This window comes from Oncorhynchus masou, chromosome 32 (assembly GCF_036934945.1).
Source record: "Oncorhynchus masou masou isolate Uvic2021 chromosome 32, UVic_Omas_1.1, whole genome shotgun sequence".
Lineage (NCBI taxonomy): Eukaryota > Metazoa > Chordata > Actinopteri > Salmoniformes > Salmonidae > Oncorhynchus > Oncorhynchus masou.
In genome coordinates this window covers 22,316,198-22,335,528 of record NC_088243.1, presented here as the reverse complement: position 1 = coordinate 22,335,528, position 19,331 = coordinate 22,316,198, and the positions used below count along the sequence as shown (strand labels likewise).

The following is a 19,331-nucleotide window of genomic DNA, read 5'->3' as shown; positions in this document are numbered from 1 at the left end:
ATGTCGATTCAGAGGGATTGGGTTAAATGTGGAAGGCACATTTCGGTTGAATGCATTTAGTTGTGCAGCTGACTAGGCGTACCATTTCCCTTTCTCGTATTCCATGCAAATTATACTCATGCTAATACATTTTCTGGAACTGATGGAGCTGTTGTGAGAATGGCTCTACTGGTGTTTTCACGATTGTCACTAGTTAACACAGCCATATTGTTAAAATTGGCAATATTCAGTGTGGTTTAAGGTTAGGGTTAGGTTTCAAATCAGATTTTAAGAGGAGAAATTGTAGAAATAGACAGGGTTTATGACTTTGTGGCTATGATAACTAGTGATGACCAGCATAGATATTTGGTTATCAATAACAAAATAATTGCCATTAAATTGTATTTCTAAATGTAGGATATTGATACTACTAAATGACAATTTCGAATCCGTTGCTAAGCTTTTTCATCAACCTGTCCCCTTTTCTTTATATGCCAATTGGTCCAGCACCAATCGTCAGACAATTCTAGGTCCAAGAGGCTTCTAAACAGCTTCTATCCCCAAGCCATAAGACTACTGAACATCTGTTCAAATGGCTACCCAGACTATTCACATTGCCCTCTCCCCTCTCCACACCACTGCCACTCTCTGTTGTCATCTATGCATAGTCACTTTAATTAACTCTACCTACATGTACATACTACCTCAACTAACCAATGCCCCCGCACATTGACTCTGTACCGGTACCCTCCTGTATATGTTGTTGTTTTCTTTACTGCTCCTCTTTAATTACATGTTACTTTTATCTCTGATTCCTTTACATATTTTTTGGAACTGCACTGTCGGTTAGGGGCTCACAAGTAAGCATTTCACTGTAAGGTCTACACCTGTTGTATTCATCATTTCACTGTAAGGTATTCTGTTGTATTCGGCGCATGTGACTAATAAGATTTGATTTGAATTGCTTTCATTTTTGCTGTAATTCTCATTTCTTGAAAAGGCTTAAAATAAAGTTTAAAATCTAGGTCATAGTCCAAAACGGGGCCCAAGTCATGAAGGTAGAGCTGACAAACAAACAGCCTGCTACACACAGCTGCATCGACTCACTGCTATGGCTCCTCTGTCAACATTTGATCACGTAAATTGTTACGCTGAGACCTTTAACACAGACTCACGGCAAGAGAGAACCGGTTGGGTCCGTAACTTGTGGGCCTTGTATAATCACACGTACGCCTGTCCAACAGCAGACATTTCTCACATGTTTTGTTCAGTCATTTTAGATACAAAATGGTATAACCACATGTGACCCTATTTGAATATATATAATCATAATCTGGAAGTTTTTGATGACATTTGCATCAAACATAATTTATTATTTTACGTTGGAGCAACAAACACATTTTTCTCTATTGGCATAGTTGGACCATGAAGGAGGATACTACTACCTAATTTCCTTCCTATAGCATTGGATTAAAATAGACAGCTTTCATTATACATAATGGCAGACGTCACAAAGTGATGGGTTTGAGGACTGTTAACAAGGTTAAACTATCCTAAACAGGGATATTGTAGCTGTTGGGGCCCCAGATGGCTAATTACCCATGATGGTCCAGATTGCGGAATGGAAGAACTGACAACTCAGGACATACACTGAGCTAAATGTCTGACAGATCAGTTTTTTTAGATGAACTGATATATGTTGTGGCTTATTTTCCACAAAATAAGTAAAACTAAAAGCCTGCAATATACAGTTTGGAGATGATGGTTAATTTTGGGTTGGTTGTGGATGCATTTGCTAGGAAGTTGACCTACTAGAGAGCCATACAAATGCAAAGAACCAATGATTGGTGAATTGTGGGAGATGGAATTACATACATAATCATTATAGAATATTTGAATAGGATCTCCGAGGGTGGTGTGGCATCTTGCTTAGCACCCTGTTGGGAATGGGAACTGAGACAACACTGATGATTGTAGAACTCATTTAGCAATTATGTCAACCCCTAACTTGATTTAAAATCCCACCTCAATGTCTTGTAAACTGAAAGGGAAGAGACGTGTGAGTTTTCTTGTAGGCTATGTAAAGTATGTGACAGATGTGGAGAGGACACATGCCTAATTATGCAAGTTCGTGTCAGACGTTATCAACAGTGGTCGACAGAGATTGAAATGATGATGATTTGGTGTATTTGGTAACATTGTTCTCTTGGATGTTTTTTAAAATTTTGCTCTCACACTAATTGTTTACCTGCCAACTTTCTGGCTCCGTCAACGAAAATATTTGCTTAATGGTCTTCCTCATAATTCCCTCGTTCTTTTGGTGAAAGTCCAACGGGGGTATTACTGTGAATAATGTTTTGATTAGTATTTTACTTTATTTACACATTAGTTACAAACATGCATATTACCTGTGGACAGTGCCGATTTTAGCATGTCAATCTTGGCGGGATGTATGCCAGCAAAGTACCTGCACATCATAACACTGAACAATACATTTAATTGCACTATAACGGTGACAAACGGTGCCCACAAACTGTTAGGGCCTACATGAATGTCATGCCCTGACCATAGTTTTGTATGTTTATTTGTTTTGTTTTGTCAGGGTGTGATCTGAGTGATCTGTAGTTTTGATTAAGACAATGAGAGAGCTAGGATGGACGTAGTCAATATACCTATTTGTTTAGCACGTTTGAAATGGATTGCGACATAATTCAGAACATGGGCTGTTCATATAGTGTTCTCCCTGTACACCAAGTCAGAACCGTAGGATAAATAAAGGGGGCATATAAGCAGACAATGAAAGCGCTTACAATATTCGATGTTGACATTTCTCTAAAATAGATTATAGGCTACTTGTGCACCACCAAGTTAGAACAGTTGGCTAAATTATGACCGGAAAAGGGACCAAATTATTAGGGTGAGGCACATGTGCTACTAACAGCTTACTACACAACATACACTTAGTATTACCTTCTTAGCTACAGTGTACATATCCCATTGGCATATTACATAATTTTTGCAGCAGCATACAATACATTTTTGTGCTCACTTGAACAGGAAGGTGGTGCATTGGTCTTTTGTGGTCAAATTTTGTCATCAAAGTCTGGCATTCTCTGATTTTATGGTGCTTTCAAGACAACTGGCAACTCATGAGAAAAAAACAAGGTTGAATCATGATGACATCATTGAACTTCAGGTGGTAGCACTAGAATGAGGCCAGATTTACAATTCCGAGTTCAAAATGTATTTTGCCAGTCGGGGCGTGTTTTTTCCCGACTTCCCAGTTGTCTTGAACTCACTGAAGCCGAGTTAACAGTTGTTTTTGAGTGCGGCACAAATCATGCTTCATTGCCAGCATGGCCAATGTTGAATGTTTATCATTTTAAACTGGGAAAGAGCCCCCTAATCCCTAATTAATTTGGGACCACACAGACACTCCACTGAATAACAGGCTAGTGATTGCTTTGCAAAGCTTGCAGTTAGCCACTGTCACTGATTCCTTCCAAACCACTCATTGTTGAATTTGTGATTTCCAACTTGTTGTGTAATGTTTATGTCCAATGGCCGATACGTTTTTATCTATTATTTCTCTTCATTATTTCATTATTTCACTGCTAGCTAAGATTTTGAAAGTATGATGTTGACATGATCAGTCCAATCAAAGCTGCTGTACATATAACGTGATTTGAAGTCATTTTATCTGTGGCCAATGACCTTGATCCTTCTTGGGTTGGCACTTCTAATGTACTGTAACTCTATGGCAGCATCCAAGGGGCTAGAATTTTCTAGCTCTACCCTTAGACTTGGCTGTGGCGTAGTGTCTCCATGAGTTACAGAACACTTAGCCAATCACAGCTCAACGCTCCGTATTTTTTGTTGGCTTTCCCCGCCACCACAGAAAGCACTGAGCTAGGCTGAAACAGCTGTATTTTGGAGCTGCCTTACTAAAGAAAACAAAAAAGAGACCATGTTTGTATGCGGCTTTATTAACTCAATGTGTATATAAATACAGTGTGTATATATATATATATGACATGTTTTTAATGCCAAAATAACATGCAAAACAGGCTCAAAACAGTTGGGGCAGAGCCTTGAATGACGGGTCACCACTGCCTGTGCACAATGCCAAATGGCACAGCTCCTCTCAAAAAATGCAAGAAACACTCCATAAATGATTTTATAAGCCAAGAGTTCACTAGGAATTTCATAGTTTTTGCTCTAGAACCTGCTTTCTCTCATGGTCAAAGATGTGACCGTTGAGCTAAGTATCCTGAAGTGAATGTCAAACAATGTTAGTCTCTAGCATTTATTTTTCTCTGTTAAATTCCCTCTGAGCTATCACATGAGAGCAGCACTGCGGATGAGAGAACTGTGTGCTGGGCAGACGAGTGAATGGTGAACTCAACAATTATACATGGGTGGTTTGCAGTTCATAAATCATATGTATATGTTTAAGCACACAAAAGAGGAGAGTTGGTTTTCCAAGAGGTGACTTTTGGGTAACATTTTATTTGGATAGTCTGTAGAGCATCTACAAATAGACAAACTATCTACTAATACTAATCCTAATCTGAATCCTAACCTTAACCCCGATCCTTATTCTTATTCTAACCCTAACCGTAATCTTAGCAAGCAGTTGCTTATCAACAAATTGTTGATAGTATGATTATCCAGACTATACAAATAAAGTGTGACCTGAAACAGTACTTTAGTTACTGTAAAGGTGTTTTCATAGGCTATGGTGTAAACTTCACTGTGGTGCAGAAACCACAACTATTATGAACAGCAACCACAACTATTATGAACAGCAACAAACATGACGTTGGCTCATCTGCAGTTTATAGCTTGGAACTTCTCTCCGTTGGGTCTCCTGGGTGTGAACAATGACTTGACATCTCAAAATGGACTACTCAACCTACACATGCAAATAGTTATAGAATGTGGGTGGTCATACACTCAAGTTAACAAACTATATATACAAACATGAGCAACCAGAACCAGTCTAGAAAGCAAAAGAGCACAGCTAGGCAGACACCTCCTGACTTTGGTCTTGTAAAATTATCATTAAATGACTATACATTTATTCCTATAGGTGTCCTGGGAATCATTGATATTTGTGTCAAGATACAAATAGTATTCTCTCCAATGTCACACCGGAGACATTTCCTCATATGTATTAAATAACTTTATTGAAAAGAAGAATGGTGGTGAGAGAAATGTCATACAATGTTTAGGCGTTAACATAGATGTGTTTGGCATTTTAAAGGCCATAATTTATTGTGACAAGACAAGGGTTTTGGGGCAATCTAGAAAGATGTAACACACACACACAGGAAACGTTAAACGATCATCCTGTGATCTTCACTGCTAGAACATACAATTTTGTAAAATTTTGCATTAAAAGTGACATTGTGACAGGTGACATTGAGATTTTTTGGTTATTTTATTAGGATCCCCATTAGCTGTTGCAAAAGCACCAGCTACACTTCCTGGGGTCCACACAAAACATGAAACATAATACAGAATGACCTAATACAGAACATCATCAGACAAGAACAGCTCAAGGACAGCTCAACTACATATATTTTTGTTAAAGGCACACGGAGGCCTACATATCAATGTATACACACAAACTATCTCGGTCAAATAGGGTAGAGGTGTTGTGCCGAGAGGTGTTGCTTTATCTGTTTTTTTAAACCAGATTTGCTGTTTATTTGAGTAATATGAGATGGAAGGAAGTTCCATGCAATAAGGGCTCTATATAATACTGTACACTTTCTTGAATTTGTTCTGGATTTGGGGACTGTGAAAAGACCCCTGGTGGCATGTCTGGTGGGATAAGTGTTTGTCAGAGCGGTGTGTAAGTTGACTATGCAAACAATTTGTGATTTTCAACACAGTGTTTCTTATAAAAATAAGTGATGCAGTCAGTCTCTCCTCAACTCTTAGCCAAGAGAGACTGGCAGCATAGTATTTATATCACATAATTTCCGTGCCCGTAAACACATCTCCTACACAATCTAAACCTTATAGACCTACATAATGTAGTTCAAGATTGCACACATTTTATGTGGCTACATTGTGTAATTCAACATTGATAATGCAATTTAGTGTGCAATAATGACATGATATCATACAAATGTGCAGGAAAATGCAGGAACTCATGTCTGTATTACCACAGGTTTGATTTGATCAGTCCTGTGGAGGTAGGTTGATACAATTGAAAGCTGAAATGCCATTGTATCAGATCTCCTGCGGTTCTTCGTTCTCTTGTAGATGGTGCTAACTTTCCTCCTAAAATACTGACCAGAAAATACATACAACAGAGGATTTAGGCTACTGTTCAGAATTGCTAGGTAGGTTGAAAACTGGGTACCAATGTCCAGTGTATAATGCCATGTTTCATCCAAGACCTCTGCATCACACAGCATATCGAGTAAGGTGAAGAGTTGGAAGGGACTCCAACATACAAAAAACAGCAGCGTCACGGCGTAAACAAGGACTGTGGCCTTCCTGTCATTTCCACCCTCTATGTAAACACTCTTCCTCCTCTTCCTCAGGGCTCTGATAATGTTACAACTGCAGGAAAAAATCCCCACAACAGGCACAACAAAGCCAACTATGTTCAACAGGAGGTTATGGGCCAGCTTCCAAGACTCCCCAGAGTGGTCCGGATACTCCAGAATACACGCCATTGTACGATATTCCTCAATGAACGTCACCTTTCTGTGAAGCGAAGCTAGACCTCCTATCAGCAGCCCAAACAGCCACAGTATGAGGCATATCGCTCTTGCGTAGCGCTTCCTCCTCAGCCACCTGGCCCTCATGGTTCTCACCAGCGCTAAGTAGCGGTCCACGCTCACCATCACCAACAGGTAGATGCTGGTATAGAAGTTGACAGTGATAGACAGATTGACTACGTGGCACAAGAAGTCTCCATAAGGCCAGTTGTAGTCATTAAGGATGTTCATGGCCCAGAAGGGCAGGCAGGCCAGGAGGAGCAGGTCAGCCAGGGCCAGGTTTCCCAGGTAGATCTCTGGGATGGAGCACTGCTCCCTCTGGAGAAGGAAGACCAGCAGGACAAAGCCATTACCCAGCAGCCCCGTTACACACAGGGTGAAGATGTAGGGAGGAATGATGCTGTGGACCAGGATCCATTCTGTGTCATTGTGGAGAGGAGTCTTGGTGGTGGGAAGGAAAGACCTGTTGTTTTCTGACAGGAGCATAGCCATGGAGACCACCAGCTCTGTTGTCATAAGAAAATGTCAAAATGTAATATCTGAGCGTATTATCCACTAATCAACAATATTGATCTTAATATTGTGACACTGAAGTTTAATATTTTATGTGTGCGTGGAAATTGAAGCCAAAGAAAAAACTATTCTGTAATCAATCTCCAGACCGTCTTCATCAAAGCCAGATATCTATCAAAACGTAACGCTAAAGAGTCCAAACTCTCTTGAAAGGTCATCAACTAATTAGCTGTGGTTGCATAAATATGCTGAATCCAACAACAACTTTAGTATTTCTGGTGTTGTGTGAGAAAAGTGGGATTTAAGCAGGATGTTTTGATAAAGACTTGACTTGAACTAATTGATTACTTTTTTTCAAATGTGATTTAGTAACTCATAACAGCCAATTCGTTTTTTTGCTTTTCCATTTATTAGTTGCAACTCTGAGCAGAACGTCCTTAACATACAGATATATGACTGATCAAATAAATAAGGCTTTCTTTTTGTCAAGTTGAATAACCTCAAAAGTGTCTGTCTCAGTGTTTTTGGTCTATCAGTATTCATATGTACTAAATTACTTTGTCTCTCTACCATTACTTTATTCAGAAGCCTGACTCACGAATGTCATCCCAAGGAACATTTGCTAAAATATGCATTTGTAAGAAATCGCTTACCTTGTGCCAATAGTATGAAAATATATTTTAGTAAGGAGAAGAATACACTGCAGTTTATCACACACACCAACCCAGTAGCCCATGTAGTGTTGTTCGTCTTTAAGCTTCTCACTGAGTTAGGGAGAGATGTGCTGGAAAGTTTGGTTCTGTATACAACATTCTTCCACACCCTTGTCCGACCGTGTATTTCAATTTGTTTATAAGCCATTTTCAGTTCGCCTGAAGGTCAGGTGAGAATGTAGGAATACTCAAAGAGAGAAAACATGTATTTTGTGAAGCAAACGGCTTCTTATCCAATGGTACAAACACTTATTTTAGAATTTTGGCACTGTGTAAAAACACATACACATAACCACAGGCCCAGGGCCAAGTAGCTAGTGTCACACCCTGACCATAGTTTGCTTTGTATGTTTCCATGTTTTGTTTGGTCAGGGTGTGATCTGAGTGGGCATTCTATGTTGTGTGTCTAGTTTGTCTGTTTCTGTGTTTGGCCTGATATGGTTCTCAATCAGTTGCAGGTGTTAGTCATTGTCTCTGATTGGGAACCATATTTAGGTAGCCCCCCCCCCCATGAATAATAACCATGCTGCGTTTTGGTCCGTTACAGCTAGCTTAATCCATTATTTTTTTCTCTCCAGTAGATTTAAAGCTAATAATTTTATACCCTCTGTTTATATTTCATTATGAGTCATCTTAATTTGATCACTCTTTTGTTGCTGAAAAATGTCCCTGCACTGCAGATGAGCTTTGTGATTTACATAAATTCCCTGAAAACCCACACAAACACACGGTTAGATTAAAAACAGTTTTGCAGCCTAACCACCAATCAAGCAACACTATGGACTAAACGTTCAAATCATCTTGCTGAAGGATTATTTTTTCTGTGACGATATAGGTCAAATTAAGATGCTACATCTGTAGGTCCCATGTTATAGGTCAGGGGCATTCAATTCTTACCCTATGAGGTCCAGAGCCTGCTGGCTTTCTGTTCAACCTGATAATTAATTGCACCATCCTGGTGTCCCAGGTCTAAATCATTCCTTGACTAGAGGGGAATAAAAAAAAAATGAAGTGACATCGAGCCTCCCGAGTAGCTCAGCGATCTAAAGTCATCACAGTATTGCGGCATCACTACAGCCTGTAGTTTGATCCGGGTGTTAAGAAGCGCGGTTAGGCGGGAGGACGCATGACTCGACTTTCGCCTCTCCCGAGCCAGTTGGGCCAGTTGGGGAGTTGCAGCGATGAGACAAGATCGTAATCATGAAATTGGGGATAAAAAAGGGGGTGGCACTTGCTTCAAGGTCCAGAGATGAGTTTGAGGGCTATAGGTAATAATGTGTCTTTCTTACAATCACATACAGGAAAGGGTTCAGTGAGCTGTTGCTGTAGCCCAAGTCGGTAGCCAGTTGAGTGCTGATGTCTAATGCATCCACCAAGCCACAACCAGAGATGACTTTGTAGTGATAAAGGGTCTCGAGGAAGATAACCTCCTAGTAAGGTAGCCAGCAGAGGATGAATACGGCCAAGGTGCTGAGTACTAGGTGGGCAGCCTTCCTCTCCGTTCCAGCCTGCCGCCGTGCTCCTCATCCTGCTCGTCTTGTTGTCCCGGAGCACCCTGATGATGTGGTAGCTGCAGAAGGACACAATAGGTACAGGAACCAGGAAGCCCACTATGTTGACAGTCAGGTTGTAGCGCATCCTCCAGACATTGTGGGGGTACGCCACGTAGCACGTCTCCACCCCCAGGTGAGGGGAAAAAGTGGACAGAATGGAAGAACTGAGCGGGGAGGCTGAGGAGGCCACTCACCATCCACACACACAGGTAGATTTCACTGGCCCAGGCTGGTCTTCTCCCCTTGCCCTGGGACGGCAGGGGCTGAGCCAGCACGAGGAACCGGGCCACACTGACCAGCGTTAGGAACAGGACGCTGCAGTTGTAGTTCCTCCCAATGATAATGTTCACCAGCTGAAACATAGGCTCGCCGAACAGCCAGTGGAACTCGTGTTAGACGGCCACCACCCAGAACAGCAGGCAGGACACCATGAGGAGGTCTGCAGCGGCCAGGTCACCCAGATAGATGTCTGCCATGGTGGCGTGTCTACTCTGGAAGCAGAACACACACAGGACGAAGGAGTTACCCAGCATGCCCAGCAGGCAGATAATGGACATGTAGGCTGGCTGCATGCAGTACACCCACTCACAGGCTTCTGTGTGGTTACACTCCTTGGCAATGAGCAAACCCTCTATGAGAGGGTTCCTTGACCAGTTTGAGACCATTTGGTGAGCTGTCCTAAGACATATTGTGTGTGTCAATGTTGAAGTGAAATGTTATATTGTAAAACATTAAAAAAGCTTTTGAAGTCAAAGGTACTAAAAATGTGTACCACTACTTCTCTAATTTCTCTCAAACCGCTACTACCTGGTTCAAACTAAAGTGGATGGTGAGCTGGTGAATAGGCAGGCAGTGTAGCAAGTGGTTAGAGTGTTGGACGAGTAACCGGAAAGTTTCAATTTCAAGTTCAAACCCCCGAGCTGACAAGGTACAAATCTGTTGTTCTGCCCCTGAAGAGACAGTTAACCCACTGTTCCTAGGCTGTCATTGAAAATAAGAATTTGCGCATATGCGTTAGGCTGCTTTGTCTTTTCCAGTCAGCCCCAGATGAACAAGGATTGTCCGGTTGGAATGCCATTCGTTTTGTACGTTTATAACATCCTGAAGATTGATTCTGCACTTAGTTTGACCAGTTTCGTGACCTGTAATATGTAATTTGGAAGTTTTGATGCAAAATTATCCTGGACCAGAAGTCATTTTTTGGGCATTTGAGCTGAAAGTTGTAGCAGGTGCTGCTACATGGACACTAGAATTGAACATTATGAAACAAAACGATTTATTGCAGTACATTCTGATCGAAGACCATCAAAGGTAAGGGAATATTTATGTTGTAATTTTGTATTTCTGTTAACTCCAACATAGCGGAGAAATATTGTTACGTCTGAGCGCCGTCTCAGATTTTTACATGGTAAGCTTTTTCCGTAACGTAAAAAAAAATGTGACACAGTGGTTGCATTAAGAACCAGTGTATCTTTTTATATGTAGAACATGTATCTTTAGTCAAAGGTTATGATGAGTATTTCTGTTATCTGGCATAGCATTCTATAATTCCTCCGGACATTTTTGAGAATTTTCTGAACATGGCGTCAATGTAAACCAGAGATTTATGGATATAAAATGCATATTATCAAACAAAACATAAATGTACTGTGTAACATGTCATATGACTGTCATCTGATGAAGATTTTCAAGAGGTTTAGTGATGATTTTTTTAAATCCTGCTTTTTGTCACTTTATCATTTGTGGTACAAAATGGCTGCCTTTTGTCTTTGTTTTGGTGGTGGTCTAACATAAATATGTGCTAATGTTTTAGCCGTAAAACATTTAAAAAATCTGACACGCTGGGTAGAAGAACAAGGTGTTTATCTTTCATTTGAGCTATTGGAGTTGTTCATGTGTGGAGGTTAAATATCTCTAAGAACATTTTTGCATTCCCTGTGCCACCGTTTCAGCTGAACGGGGGGGGGGTGGGGTGGAGTTCCCTGAGTGGAACGCCTCGCTTCAACAGGTTGTTGTTAACTGACTTCCCTAGTTAAATAAAGGTAAAATAAATAAATACAAATGGACTGGGGTTAAGAGAATGGAATGGCTAATATTGTTATCAGTGAGAGTGCACAGGCTGTGCGTTTGTTGCCTTGTGAAGCACACCTCAGCTCTTTACATAAATCACTGTGAAGTACAGTCATCTAAACAGAGCTGCAGGTAACAGATGGTCTGATCTGGATGATCGATTATGATTTTTCAATACTGATTATTGGAGGACCAAAAAAGCCGATAGCGATTAATCGGCCATTTTGTTTTTGTTTTTTGTAATAATGACAATTACAACAATACTGAATGAACACTTATATCTATGGGGGCGCTATTTCATTTTTGGATGAAAAACGTTCCCGTTTTAAACAAGATATTTTGTCACAAAAAGATGCTCGACTATGCATATAATTGCTACCGTTCGAAAGAAAACACTCTGACGTGTCCAGAAATACAAAGATCTTCTCTGTGCGTGCCCTATAACGTGAGCTTCAGGCAAAACCAAGATGAGATGGCATCCAGGAAATGACAAGGATTTTTGAGGCTCTGTTTTTCATGATCTCCTTATATGGCTGTGAACGCAAGAGGAATGAGTCAACCCTTTCTGTCGTTTCCCCAAGATGTCTGCAGCATTGTGACGTATTTGTAGGCAGATCATTGGAAGATTGACCATAAGAGACCACATTTACCACGTGTCCGCCCGGTGTCCTGCGCCGAAATTGGTGCGCAAAAGTCACCTGCCAGTATTTTTCCATGCGATACAGAGAGTAAAGCAAGCTTCCACGAACTGCATGTCAATGAAGAGATATGTGAAAAAACACCTTGAGGACTGATTCCAAACAACGTTTGCCATGTTTCGGTCGATATTATGTAGTTAATCCGGAAAAAGTTTCACGTTGTAGGTGACTGCATTTTCGGTTCGTTTCGGTAGCCAGACGCAATGTAGAAAACGGAACGATTTCTCCTACACACAGACGCTTTCAGGAAACACTGCGCATTTGGTATGTGACTGAGAGTCTCCTCATTGAAAACATCAGAAGCTCTTCAAAGGTAAATTATTTTATTTATTTGGTTATCTGGTTTTTGTGAAAATGTTGCGTGCTACATGCTACACAAAATGCTATGCTAGCTTTGCATACTCTTACACAAATTAGTCAATTTCTATGGTTCAAAAGCATATTTTGAAAATCTGAGATGACAGTGTTGTTAAGAAAAGGCTAAGCTTGAGAGCAAACGCATTATTTTAATTTTATTTGCGATTTTCAGAAATCGTTAACGTTGCGTTATGCTAATGAGCCTGAGGCTTTAGTCACGATCCCGGATCCGGGATGGGGAGTTTCAAGAGGTTAATATAATACATCAATAAAATCATTTTAGCCTCAAGTAAATAATGAAACATGTTCAATTTAGTTTAAATAATGCAAAAACAAAGTGTTGGAGAAGAAAGTAAAAGTGCACTATGTGCTACGTAAGAAAGCTAACGTTTAAGTTCCTTGCTCAGAACATGAGAACATATGGTGGTTCCTTTTACACGAGTCTTCAATATTCCCAGGTAAGAAGTTTTAGGTTGTAGTTATTATAGGAATTATAGGACTATTTCCCTTTATACCATTTGTATTTAATTAACCTTTGACTATTGGATGTTCTTATAGGCACTTTAGTATTGCCAGTGAAACAGTATAGCTTCCGTCCCTCTAGTTAGCGCGCGCTAACTAGCTAGCCATTTCACTTCGGTTACACCAGCCTCATCTTGGGAGTTGATAGGCTTGATGTCATAAACAGCGCAATGCTTGACGCACAACGAAGAGCTGCTGGCAAAACGCACGAAAGTGCTGTTTGAATGAATGTTTACGCGCCTGCTTCTGCCTACCACCGCTCAGTCAGATACTTGTATGCTCAGTCAGATTATATGCAACGCAGGACACGCTAGATAATATCTAGTAATATCATCAACCATGTGTAGTTAACCTCTCTAGGCAATCCGACGCGCTTGCGTCCCACCTTGCCAACAATAAATGCAAATGCGCTACACCAAATGCTAATAGCACTCGTTAAAACTCAAACGTTCATTAAAATTCACATACAGGGTACTAAATTCAAGCTACACTCGTTGTGAATCTAGCCAACGAGTCAGATTTGTAAAATGCTTTTCGGCGAAAGCATGAGTAGCTATTATCTGATAGCAGGCAACACGCCGAAATACCAGAAGGGGACATAAACCAAGGAATTAGCGTAGCGGCGCTACACAAAACGCAGAAATAAAATATAAAACATTCATTACCTTTGACGAGATTCTTTGTTGGCACTCCTATATGTCCCATAAACATCACTATTGGGTCTTTTTTTCGATTAAATCGGTCCATATATACCCTAAATATCGATCTATGAAAAGTGTGTGATCCAGGAAAAACAGCGTTTTAAAACGCAACGTCATTTTTTTTAATTAAAAAAGTTGACAATAAACTTTCACAAAACACTTCAAAATACTTTTGTAGTCCAACTTTAGGTATTAGTAAACGTTAATAATCTATCAAATTGATCACGGGTCGATGTGTATTCAATAGCTCCACGTCTTGAAGTCATGGTCGAAAATTTCTCCACCAAAACATCCTGTCGGAGACCGGAAGGAATGGGCTCTCTCTTACTCGTTTGACCAAGAAACAAAGCCCAGGCAATTGACAAGACTGGCGACATCGTGTGGAAGCTGTAGGACTTGCAATCTCAGCCCTATGTAATTTGGTTTCCCATAAACAATACATGCAAGTGGCGCATTGATACTTTTTCCAGTTTTCAGTGATCAGTTTGTCTTGCGCTTTTCGATGAAACACAGGCTCTGTTATAGTCACAGCCGTGATTTAACCAGTTTTAGAAACGTCAGAGTGTTTTCTATGCACACATACTAATCATATGCATATACTATATTCCTGGCATGAGTAGCAGGACGCTGAAATGTTGCGCGATTTTTAACAGAATGTTCGAAAAAGTAGGGGGTAGGCTTAACAGGTTTTAACTAGTGATTATGATTGATTGTTTTTTATAAGATAAGTTTAATGCTAGCTAGCAACTTACCTTGGCTTACTGCATTCGCGTAACAGGCAGTCAGTCTCCTTGTGGAGTGCAACGAGAGAGAGGCAGGTCGTTATTGTTTTGGACTAGTTAACTGTAAGGTTGCAAGAAAAATAAATCTGTCGTTCTGCCCCTGAACAAGGCAGTTAAACCATCATTCCTGGGCCGTCATTGAAAATAAGAATGTGTTCTTAACTGACTTGCCTAGTTAAATAAAGGTATACATCTTTTTTTTAATCGGCACCCAAATATACCGATTTCCGATTGTTATGAAAACTTGAAATCGGCCCTAATTAATCGGCCATTCCGATTAATCGGTCAACCTCTAGAGCACACTCTCTGTGGACTCTGTCTACATCTCCCTCCTCACAGTACTATAAGTCAGCACAGCCTCAGTGGAAGGCAAAAATGTGTGTTTTCAGTCTATCAAAAGGGGAGTAAATGTAGGGTACCCATGGGAAACGGGAGAATATTATAGGTGCTGACTAGTGACACTCTGTTTTTTAAAACTTGGAGTACCACTCAGTTTTTGAACCGGCAGCAAATCCAACTACAACTCTATCCTCCTGATTCCTGCTTACAAGCAAAAAATTAAGCAGGAAGCACCAGTGACTCGGTCTATAAAAAAATGTTCAGATGAAGCAGATGCTAAACTCCAGGACTGCTTTGCTATCACAGACTGGAACATGTTCCGGGATTCTTCCAATGACATTGACGAATACACCACATCAGTCACTGGCTTTATCAATAAGTGCATTGAGGACATCGTCCCCACAGTGACTGTACATACATACCCCAACCAGAAGCCATGGATTACAGGCAACATTCGCACTGAGCTAAATGGTAGAGCTGCTGCTTTCAAGGTGCGGGACTCTAACCCGCAAGCTTACAAGAAATCCTGCGATGAAACATCAAACAGGCAAAGCGTCAATACAAGGCTAAGATTGAATCATACTACACCGGCTCCAATGCTCGTCTATGTGGCAGGGCTTGCAAACTATTACAGACTACAATGGGAAGCACATCCACGAGCTGCCCAGTGACACGAACCTACCAGACGAGCTAAATCATGTCTATGCTTGCTTCGAGGCAAGCAACACTGAGGTATGCATGAGAGCATCAGCTGTTCCGGATGACTGTGTGATCACACTCTCCATAGCCGATGTGAGCAAGACCTTTAAACAGATCAACATACACAGGGCAGCGGGGCCAGACGGAATACCAGGACGTGTGCTCAAACACCGCCCAAACAGATCCACAGATGATGCAATCTCTATTGCACTCCACACTGCCCTTTCCCACCAAGACAAAAGGAACACCTATGTGAGAATGCTGATCATTGACTACAGCTCAGCGTTTAACAACATAGTACCCTCAAAGCTACTCACCAAGCTAAGGATCCTGGGACTAAACACCTCCCTCTGCAACTGGATCCTGGACTTCCTGATGGGTCTCTCCCAGGTGGTGAGTTCAGGTGGCAACACATCTGCCATGCTGATCCTTAACACTGGAGCTCCCAAGGGGTGTGTGCTCAGTCCCCTCCTGTACTCCCTGTTTACCCACAACTGCATGGCCAGGCATGACTCCAACACCATCATTAAGTTTGTTGACGACACAACAGTGGTAGGCCTGATCACCGACAATGACAAGACAGCCTATAGGGAGGAGGTCAGAGACCTGGCCGGGTGGTTCCAGAATAACAACCTCTCCCTCAACGTAACCAAGGCTAAGGAGATGATTGTGGACTACGGGAAAAGGAGCACCGAGCACGTCCCCATTCTCATCGACGGGTCTGTAGTGGAGCAGGTTGAGAGCTTCTAATTCCTTGGTGTCTACATCAACAACAAATTAGATTGGTCCAAACACACCAAGACAGCCGTGAAGAGGGCACGACAAAGCCTATTCCCAAAAGATTTGGCATGGATCCTGAGATGGGTTTTAGGGTTTAGGCACTTCATGGATACTGATGTGAGTGCTACGGGGCGATAATCATTTAGGCAGGTTACCGTCGCTTTATTGGGCACATGGACTATGGTGATCTGTTTGAAACATGTAGGTATTACAGACTCGGCCAGGGAGAGTTTGAACATGTCAGTTAATACACTTGCCAGTTGGTCCACGCATCGCTTGAGTACATGTCCTGGTAATCCATCTGGCCCCGCGGCTTTGTTAATGTTGACCTGTGAGCAAGACCTTTAAGCATCTGCTACGGAGAGCATCATCATACAGTCATCCGGAACAGCTGGTGCTCTCATGCGTACTTCAGTGTTGCTTGCCTCAAAGCAAGCATGAAAGGCATTTTAGCTTGTCTGGTAGGTTCGTGCCACTGGGCAGCTTGTGGCTGGGTTTCCCTTTGTAGTCTGTAACAGTTTTCAAACCCTGCCACCCCCGAGAAGCATCAGAGCCGGTGTAGTAGGATTCAATCTTAGCCCTGTATTGATGCTTTGCCTGTTTGATGGTTCGTCTGAGGGCATTGCGGGATTTCTTATAAGCTTCCGGATTAGTGTCCCGCTCCTTGATAGCTGAAGCTCTAGCCATTTGCTCGGTGTGGATATTGCCTTTAATCCATGGCTTTTGGTTGGAATATGTACGTACGGTCACTGTGGGGACGACATCGTCGATGCACTTATTGATGAAGCCAGTGACTGAGGTGATATTCTCCTCAATGCCATTGGATGAATCCTGGAATATTTTCGTATCTGTGCTAGCAAAACAGTCCTGTAACGTAGCATCTGCGTCATCTGACCACTTCTGTATTGAGCAAGTTACTGGTACTTCCTACTTTAGTTTTGGCTTGTAAGCAGGAATCAGGAGGATATAATTATGGTCAGATTTGCCAAATGGAGGGTGAGGGAGAGCTTTGTATGCATCTCTGTGTGTGGAGTAATGTTTTTTTCCCTCTGGTTGCACATATGACATGCTGCTAGAAATTAAATCAAACAGATTTAAGTTTGCCTGCATTAAAGTCCCCGGCCACGAGGAGCTCCACTTCTGGATGAGCAGTTTCTTGTTTGATTATGGACTTATGCAGCTTGTTGAGTAAGGTCTTAGTGCCAGCATCGGTATGTGTTGGTAAATGGATGACTACGAATAATATAGATGTGAACTTTTTTGGTAGATTGTGTAGAGTACACCTGATCATGAGCTATTCTACCTCAGGCGAGCAAAACCTTGAGACTTCTTTAATGTTAGACATCGTGCACCAGCAGTTATGACAAATAGACACACACCCCTGCCCCTCGTCTTACCAGACGTAGCTGCTCTGTCCTGCCGAAACACAGAGAAGACAGCCAGCATTATATTATCCGTGTCGTCGTTCAGCCAAGTCTTGGCGAAACACAAAATATTACATTTTTTAATTTCCCATTGGTAGGATAGTCTTAATCGTAGATCGTCCAGTTTGTTTTCCAATGATTCCCGGTTGGCCAATAATACAGAGGGTAGTGGTGGTTTGTTCACACAGCTTTGAACACTCTTGACATTCCTTCAACCTGCTTCACCTGGAATGCTTTTCCAACAGTCTTGAAGGAGTTCCACATATGCTGAGCACTTGTTGGCTGCTTTTCCTTCACTCTGCGGTCCAACTCATCCCAAACCATCTCAATTGGGTTGAGGTCAGGTGATTATGGAAGCCAGGTCATCTAATGCAGCAGTCCATCACTCTCCTTTTTGGTCAAATAGCCCTTACACAGCCTGGAGGTTTGTTGGGTCATTGTCCTGTTGAAAAACAAATGATAGTCCCACTATGCGCAAACCAGATGGGATGGCATATCACTGCAGAATGCTGTGGTAGCCATGCTGGTTAAGTGTACCTTGAATTCTAAATAAATCACAGACAGTGTCACCAGCAAAGCACCCCCACACCATCACACCTCCATGCTTCACGGTGGGAACCACACATGCGGAGATCATCCGTTCACCTACCAAATTTGAACTCATCAGACCAAAGGACAGATTTCTGGGCCCAAGCAAGTCTCTTCTTCTTATTGGTGTCCGTTTAGTAGTGGTTTCTTTGCAGAAATTCAATAATGAAGGCCTGATTCACGCAGTCTCCTCTGAACAGTTGATGTTGAGATTTGTCTGTTTCTTGAACTCTGTAAAGCATTTATTTAGGCTACAATTTCTGAGGCTGGTAACTCTAATGAAATTATCCTCTGCAGTAAAGGTAACTCTGCGTCTTCCTTTCCTGTGGCGGTCCTCATGAGAGCCAGTTTTATCATAGCGCTTGATGTTTTTTTGCAACTGCACTTGAAGAAACTTTCAAAGTTGTTGAAGGTCAGTCAATCCGGAGAATGTTGTGTCTTAAAGTTGGACTGTCGTTTCTCTTTGCTTATTTGAGCTGTTTTTGCCCTAATATGTACTTGGTCTTTTACCAAACAGCGTTATCTTCTGTATACCACTCCTACCTTGTCACAACACAACTGCTCAAATGATTTAAGAAGGAAAGAAATTCCACAAATTAACTTTTAACAAGGCACACCTGTTAATTGAAATGCATTCCAGGTGACTACCTCATGAAGCTGGTTAAGAGAATGCCAAGAGTGTGCAAGGCTGTCATCAAGGCAAAGGGTGGCTACTTTGAAGAATCTCAAATATAACATATATTTTGATTTGTTTAACACTTTTTAGTTACTTCATGATTCCATATGTGTTGTTTCATAGTTTGGATGTCTTCGCTATTATTCTACAATGTAGAAAACAGTTAAAATAAAGAAAACACCTTTAATGGGTACTTG

At 41.5% G+C, this 19,331-nt stretch overlaps 1 protein-coding gene and 1 pseudogene across 1 annotated transcript; both read right to left on the bottom strand.

The window, feature by feature from the left end:
* Nucleotides 1-5,152: 5,152 nt before the first annotated feature.
* LOC135526940 (B1 bradykinin receptor-like) lies at nt 5,153-8,028 on the bottom strand. The gene is made up of 2 exons (XM_064955606.1): nt 7,886-8,028; nt 5,153-7,225 (listed from the first exon to the last, which is right to left on the bottom strand). The coding sequence occupies exon 2, from the start codon at nt 7,209-7,211 to the stop codon at nt 6,141-6,143; it is 1,071 nt and encodes a 356-aa protein (XP_064811678.1). The 5' UTR covers nt 7,212-7,225; nt 7,886-8,028; the 3' UTR covers nt 5,153-6,140.
* Nucleotides 8,029-9,164: 1,136 nt separating this feature from the next.
* Nucleotides 9,165-16,088, bottom strand: LOC135527161 (B2 bradykinin receptor-like; annotated as a pseudogene).
* Between the last annotated feature and the right edge of the window lie 3,243 nt (nt 16,089-19,331).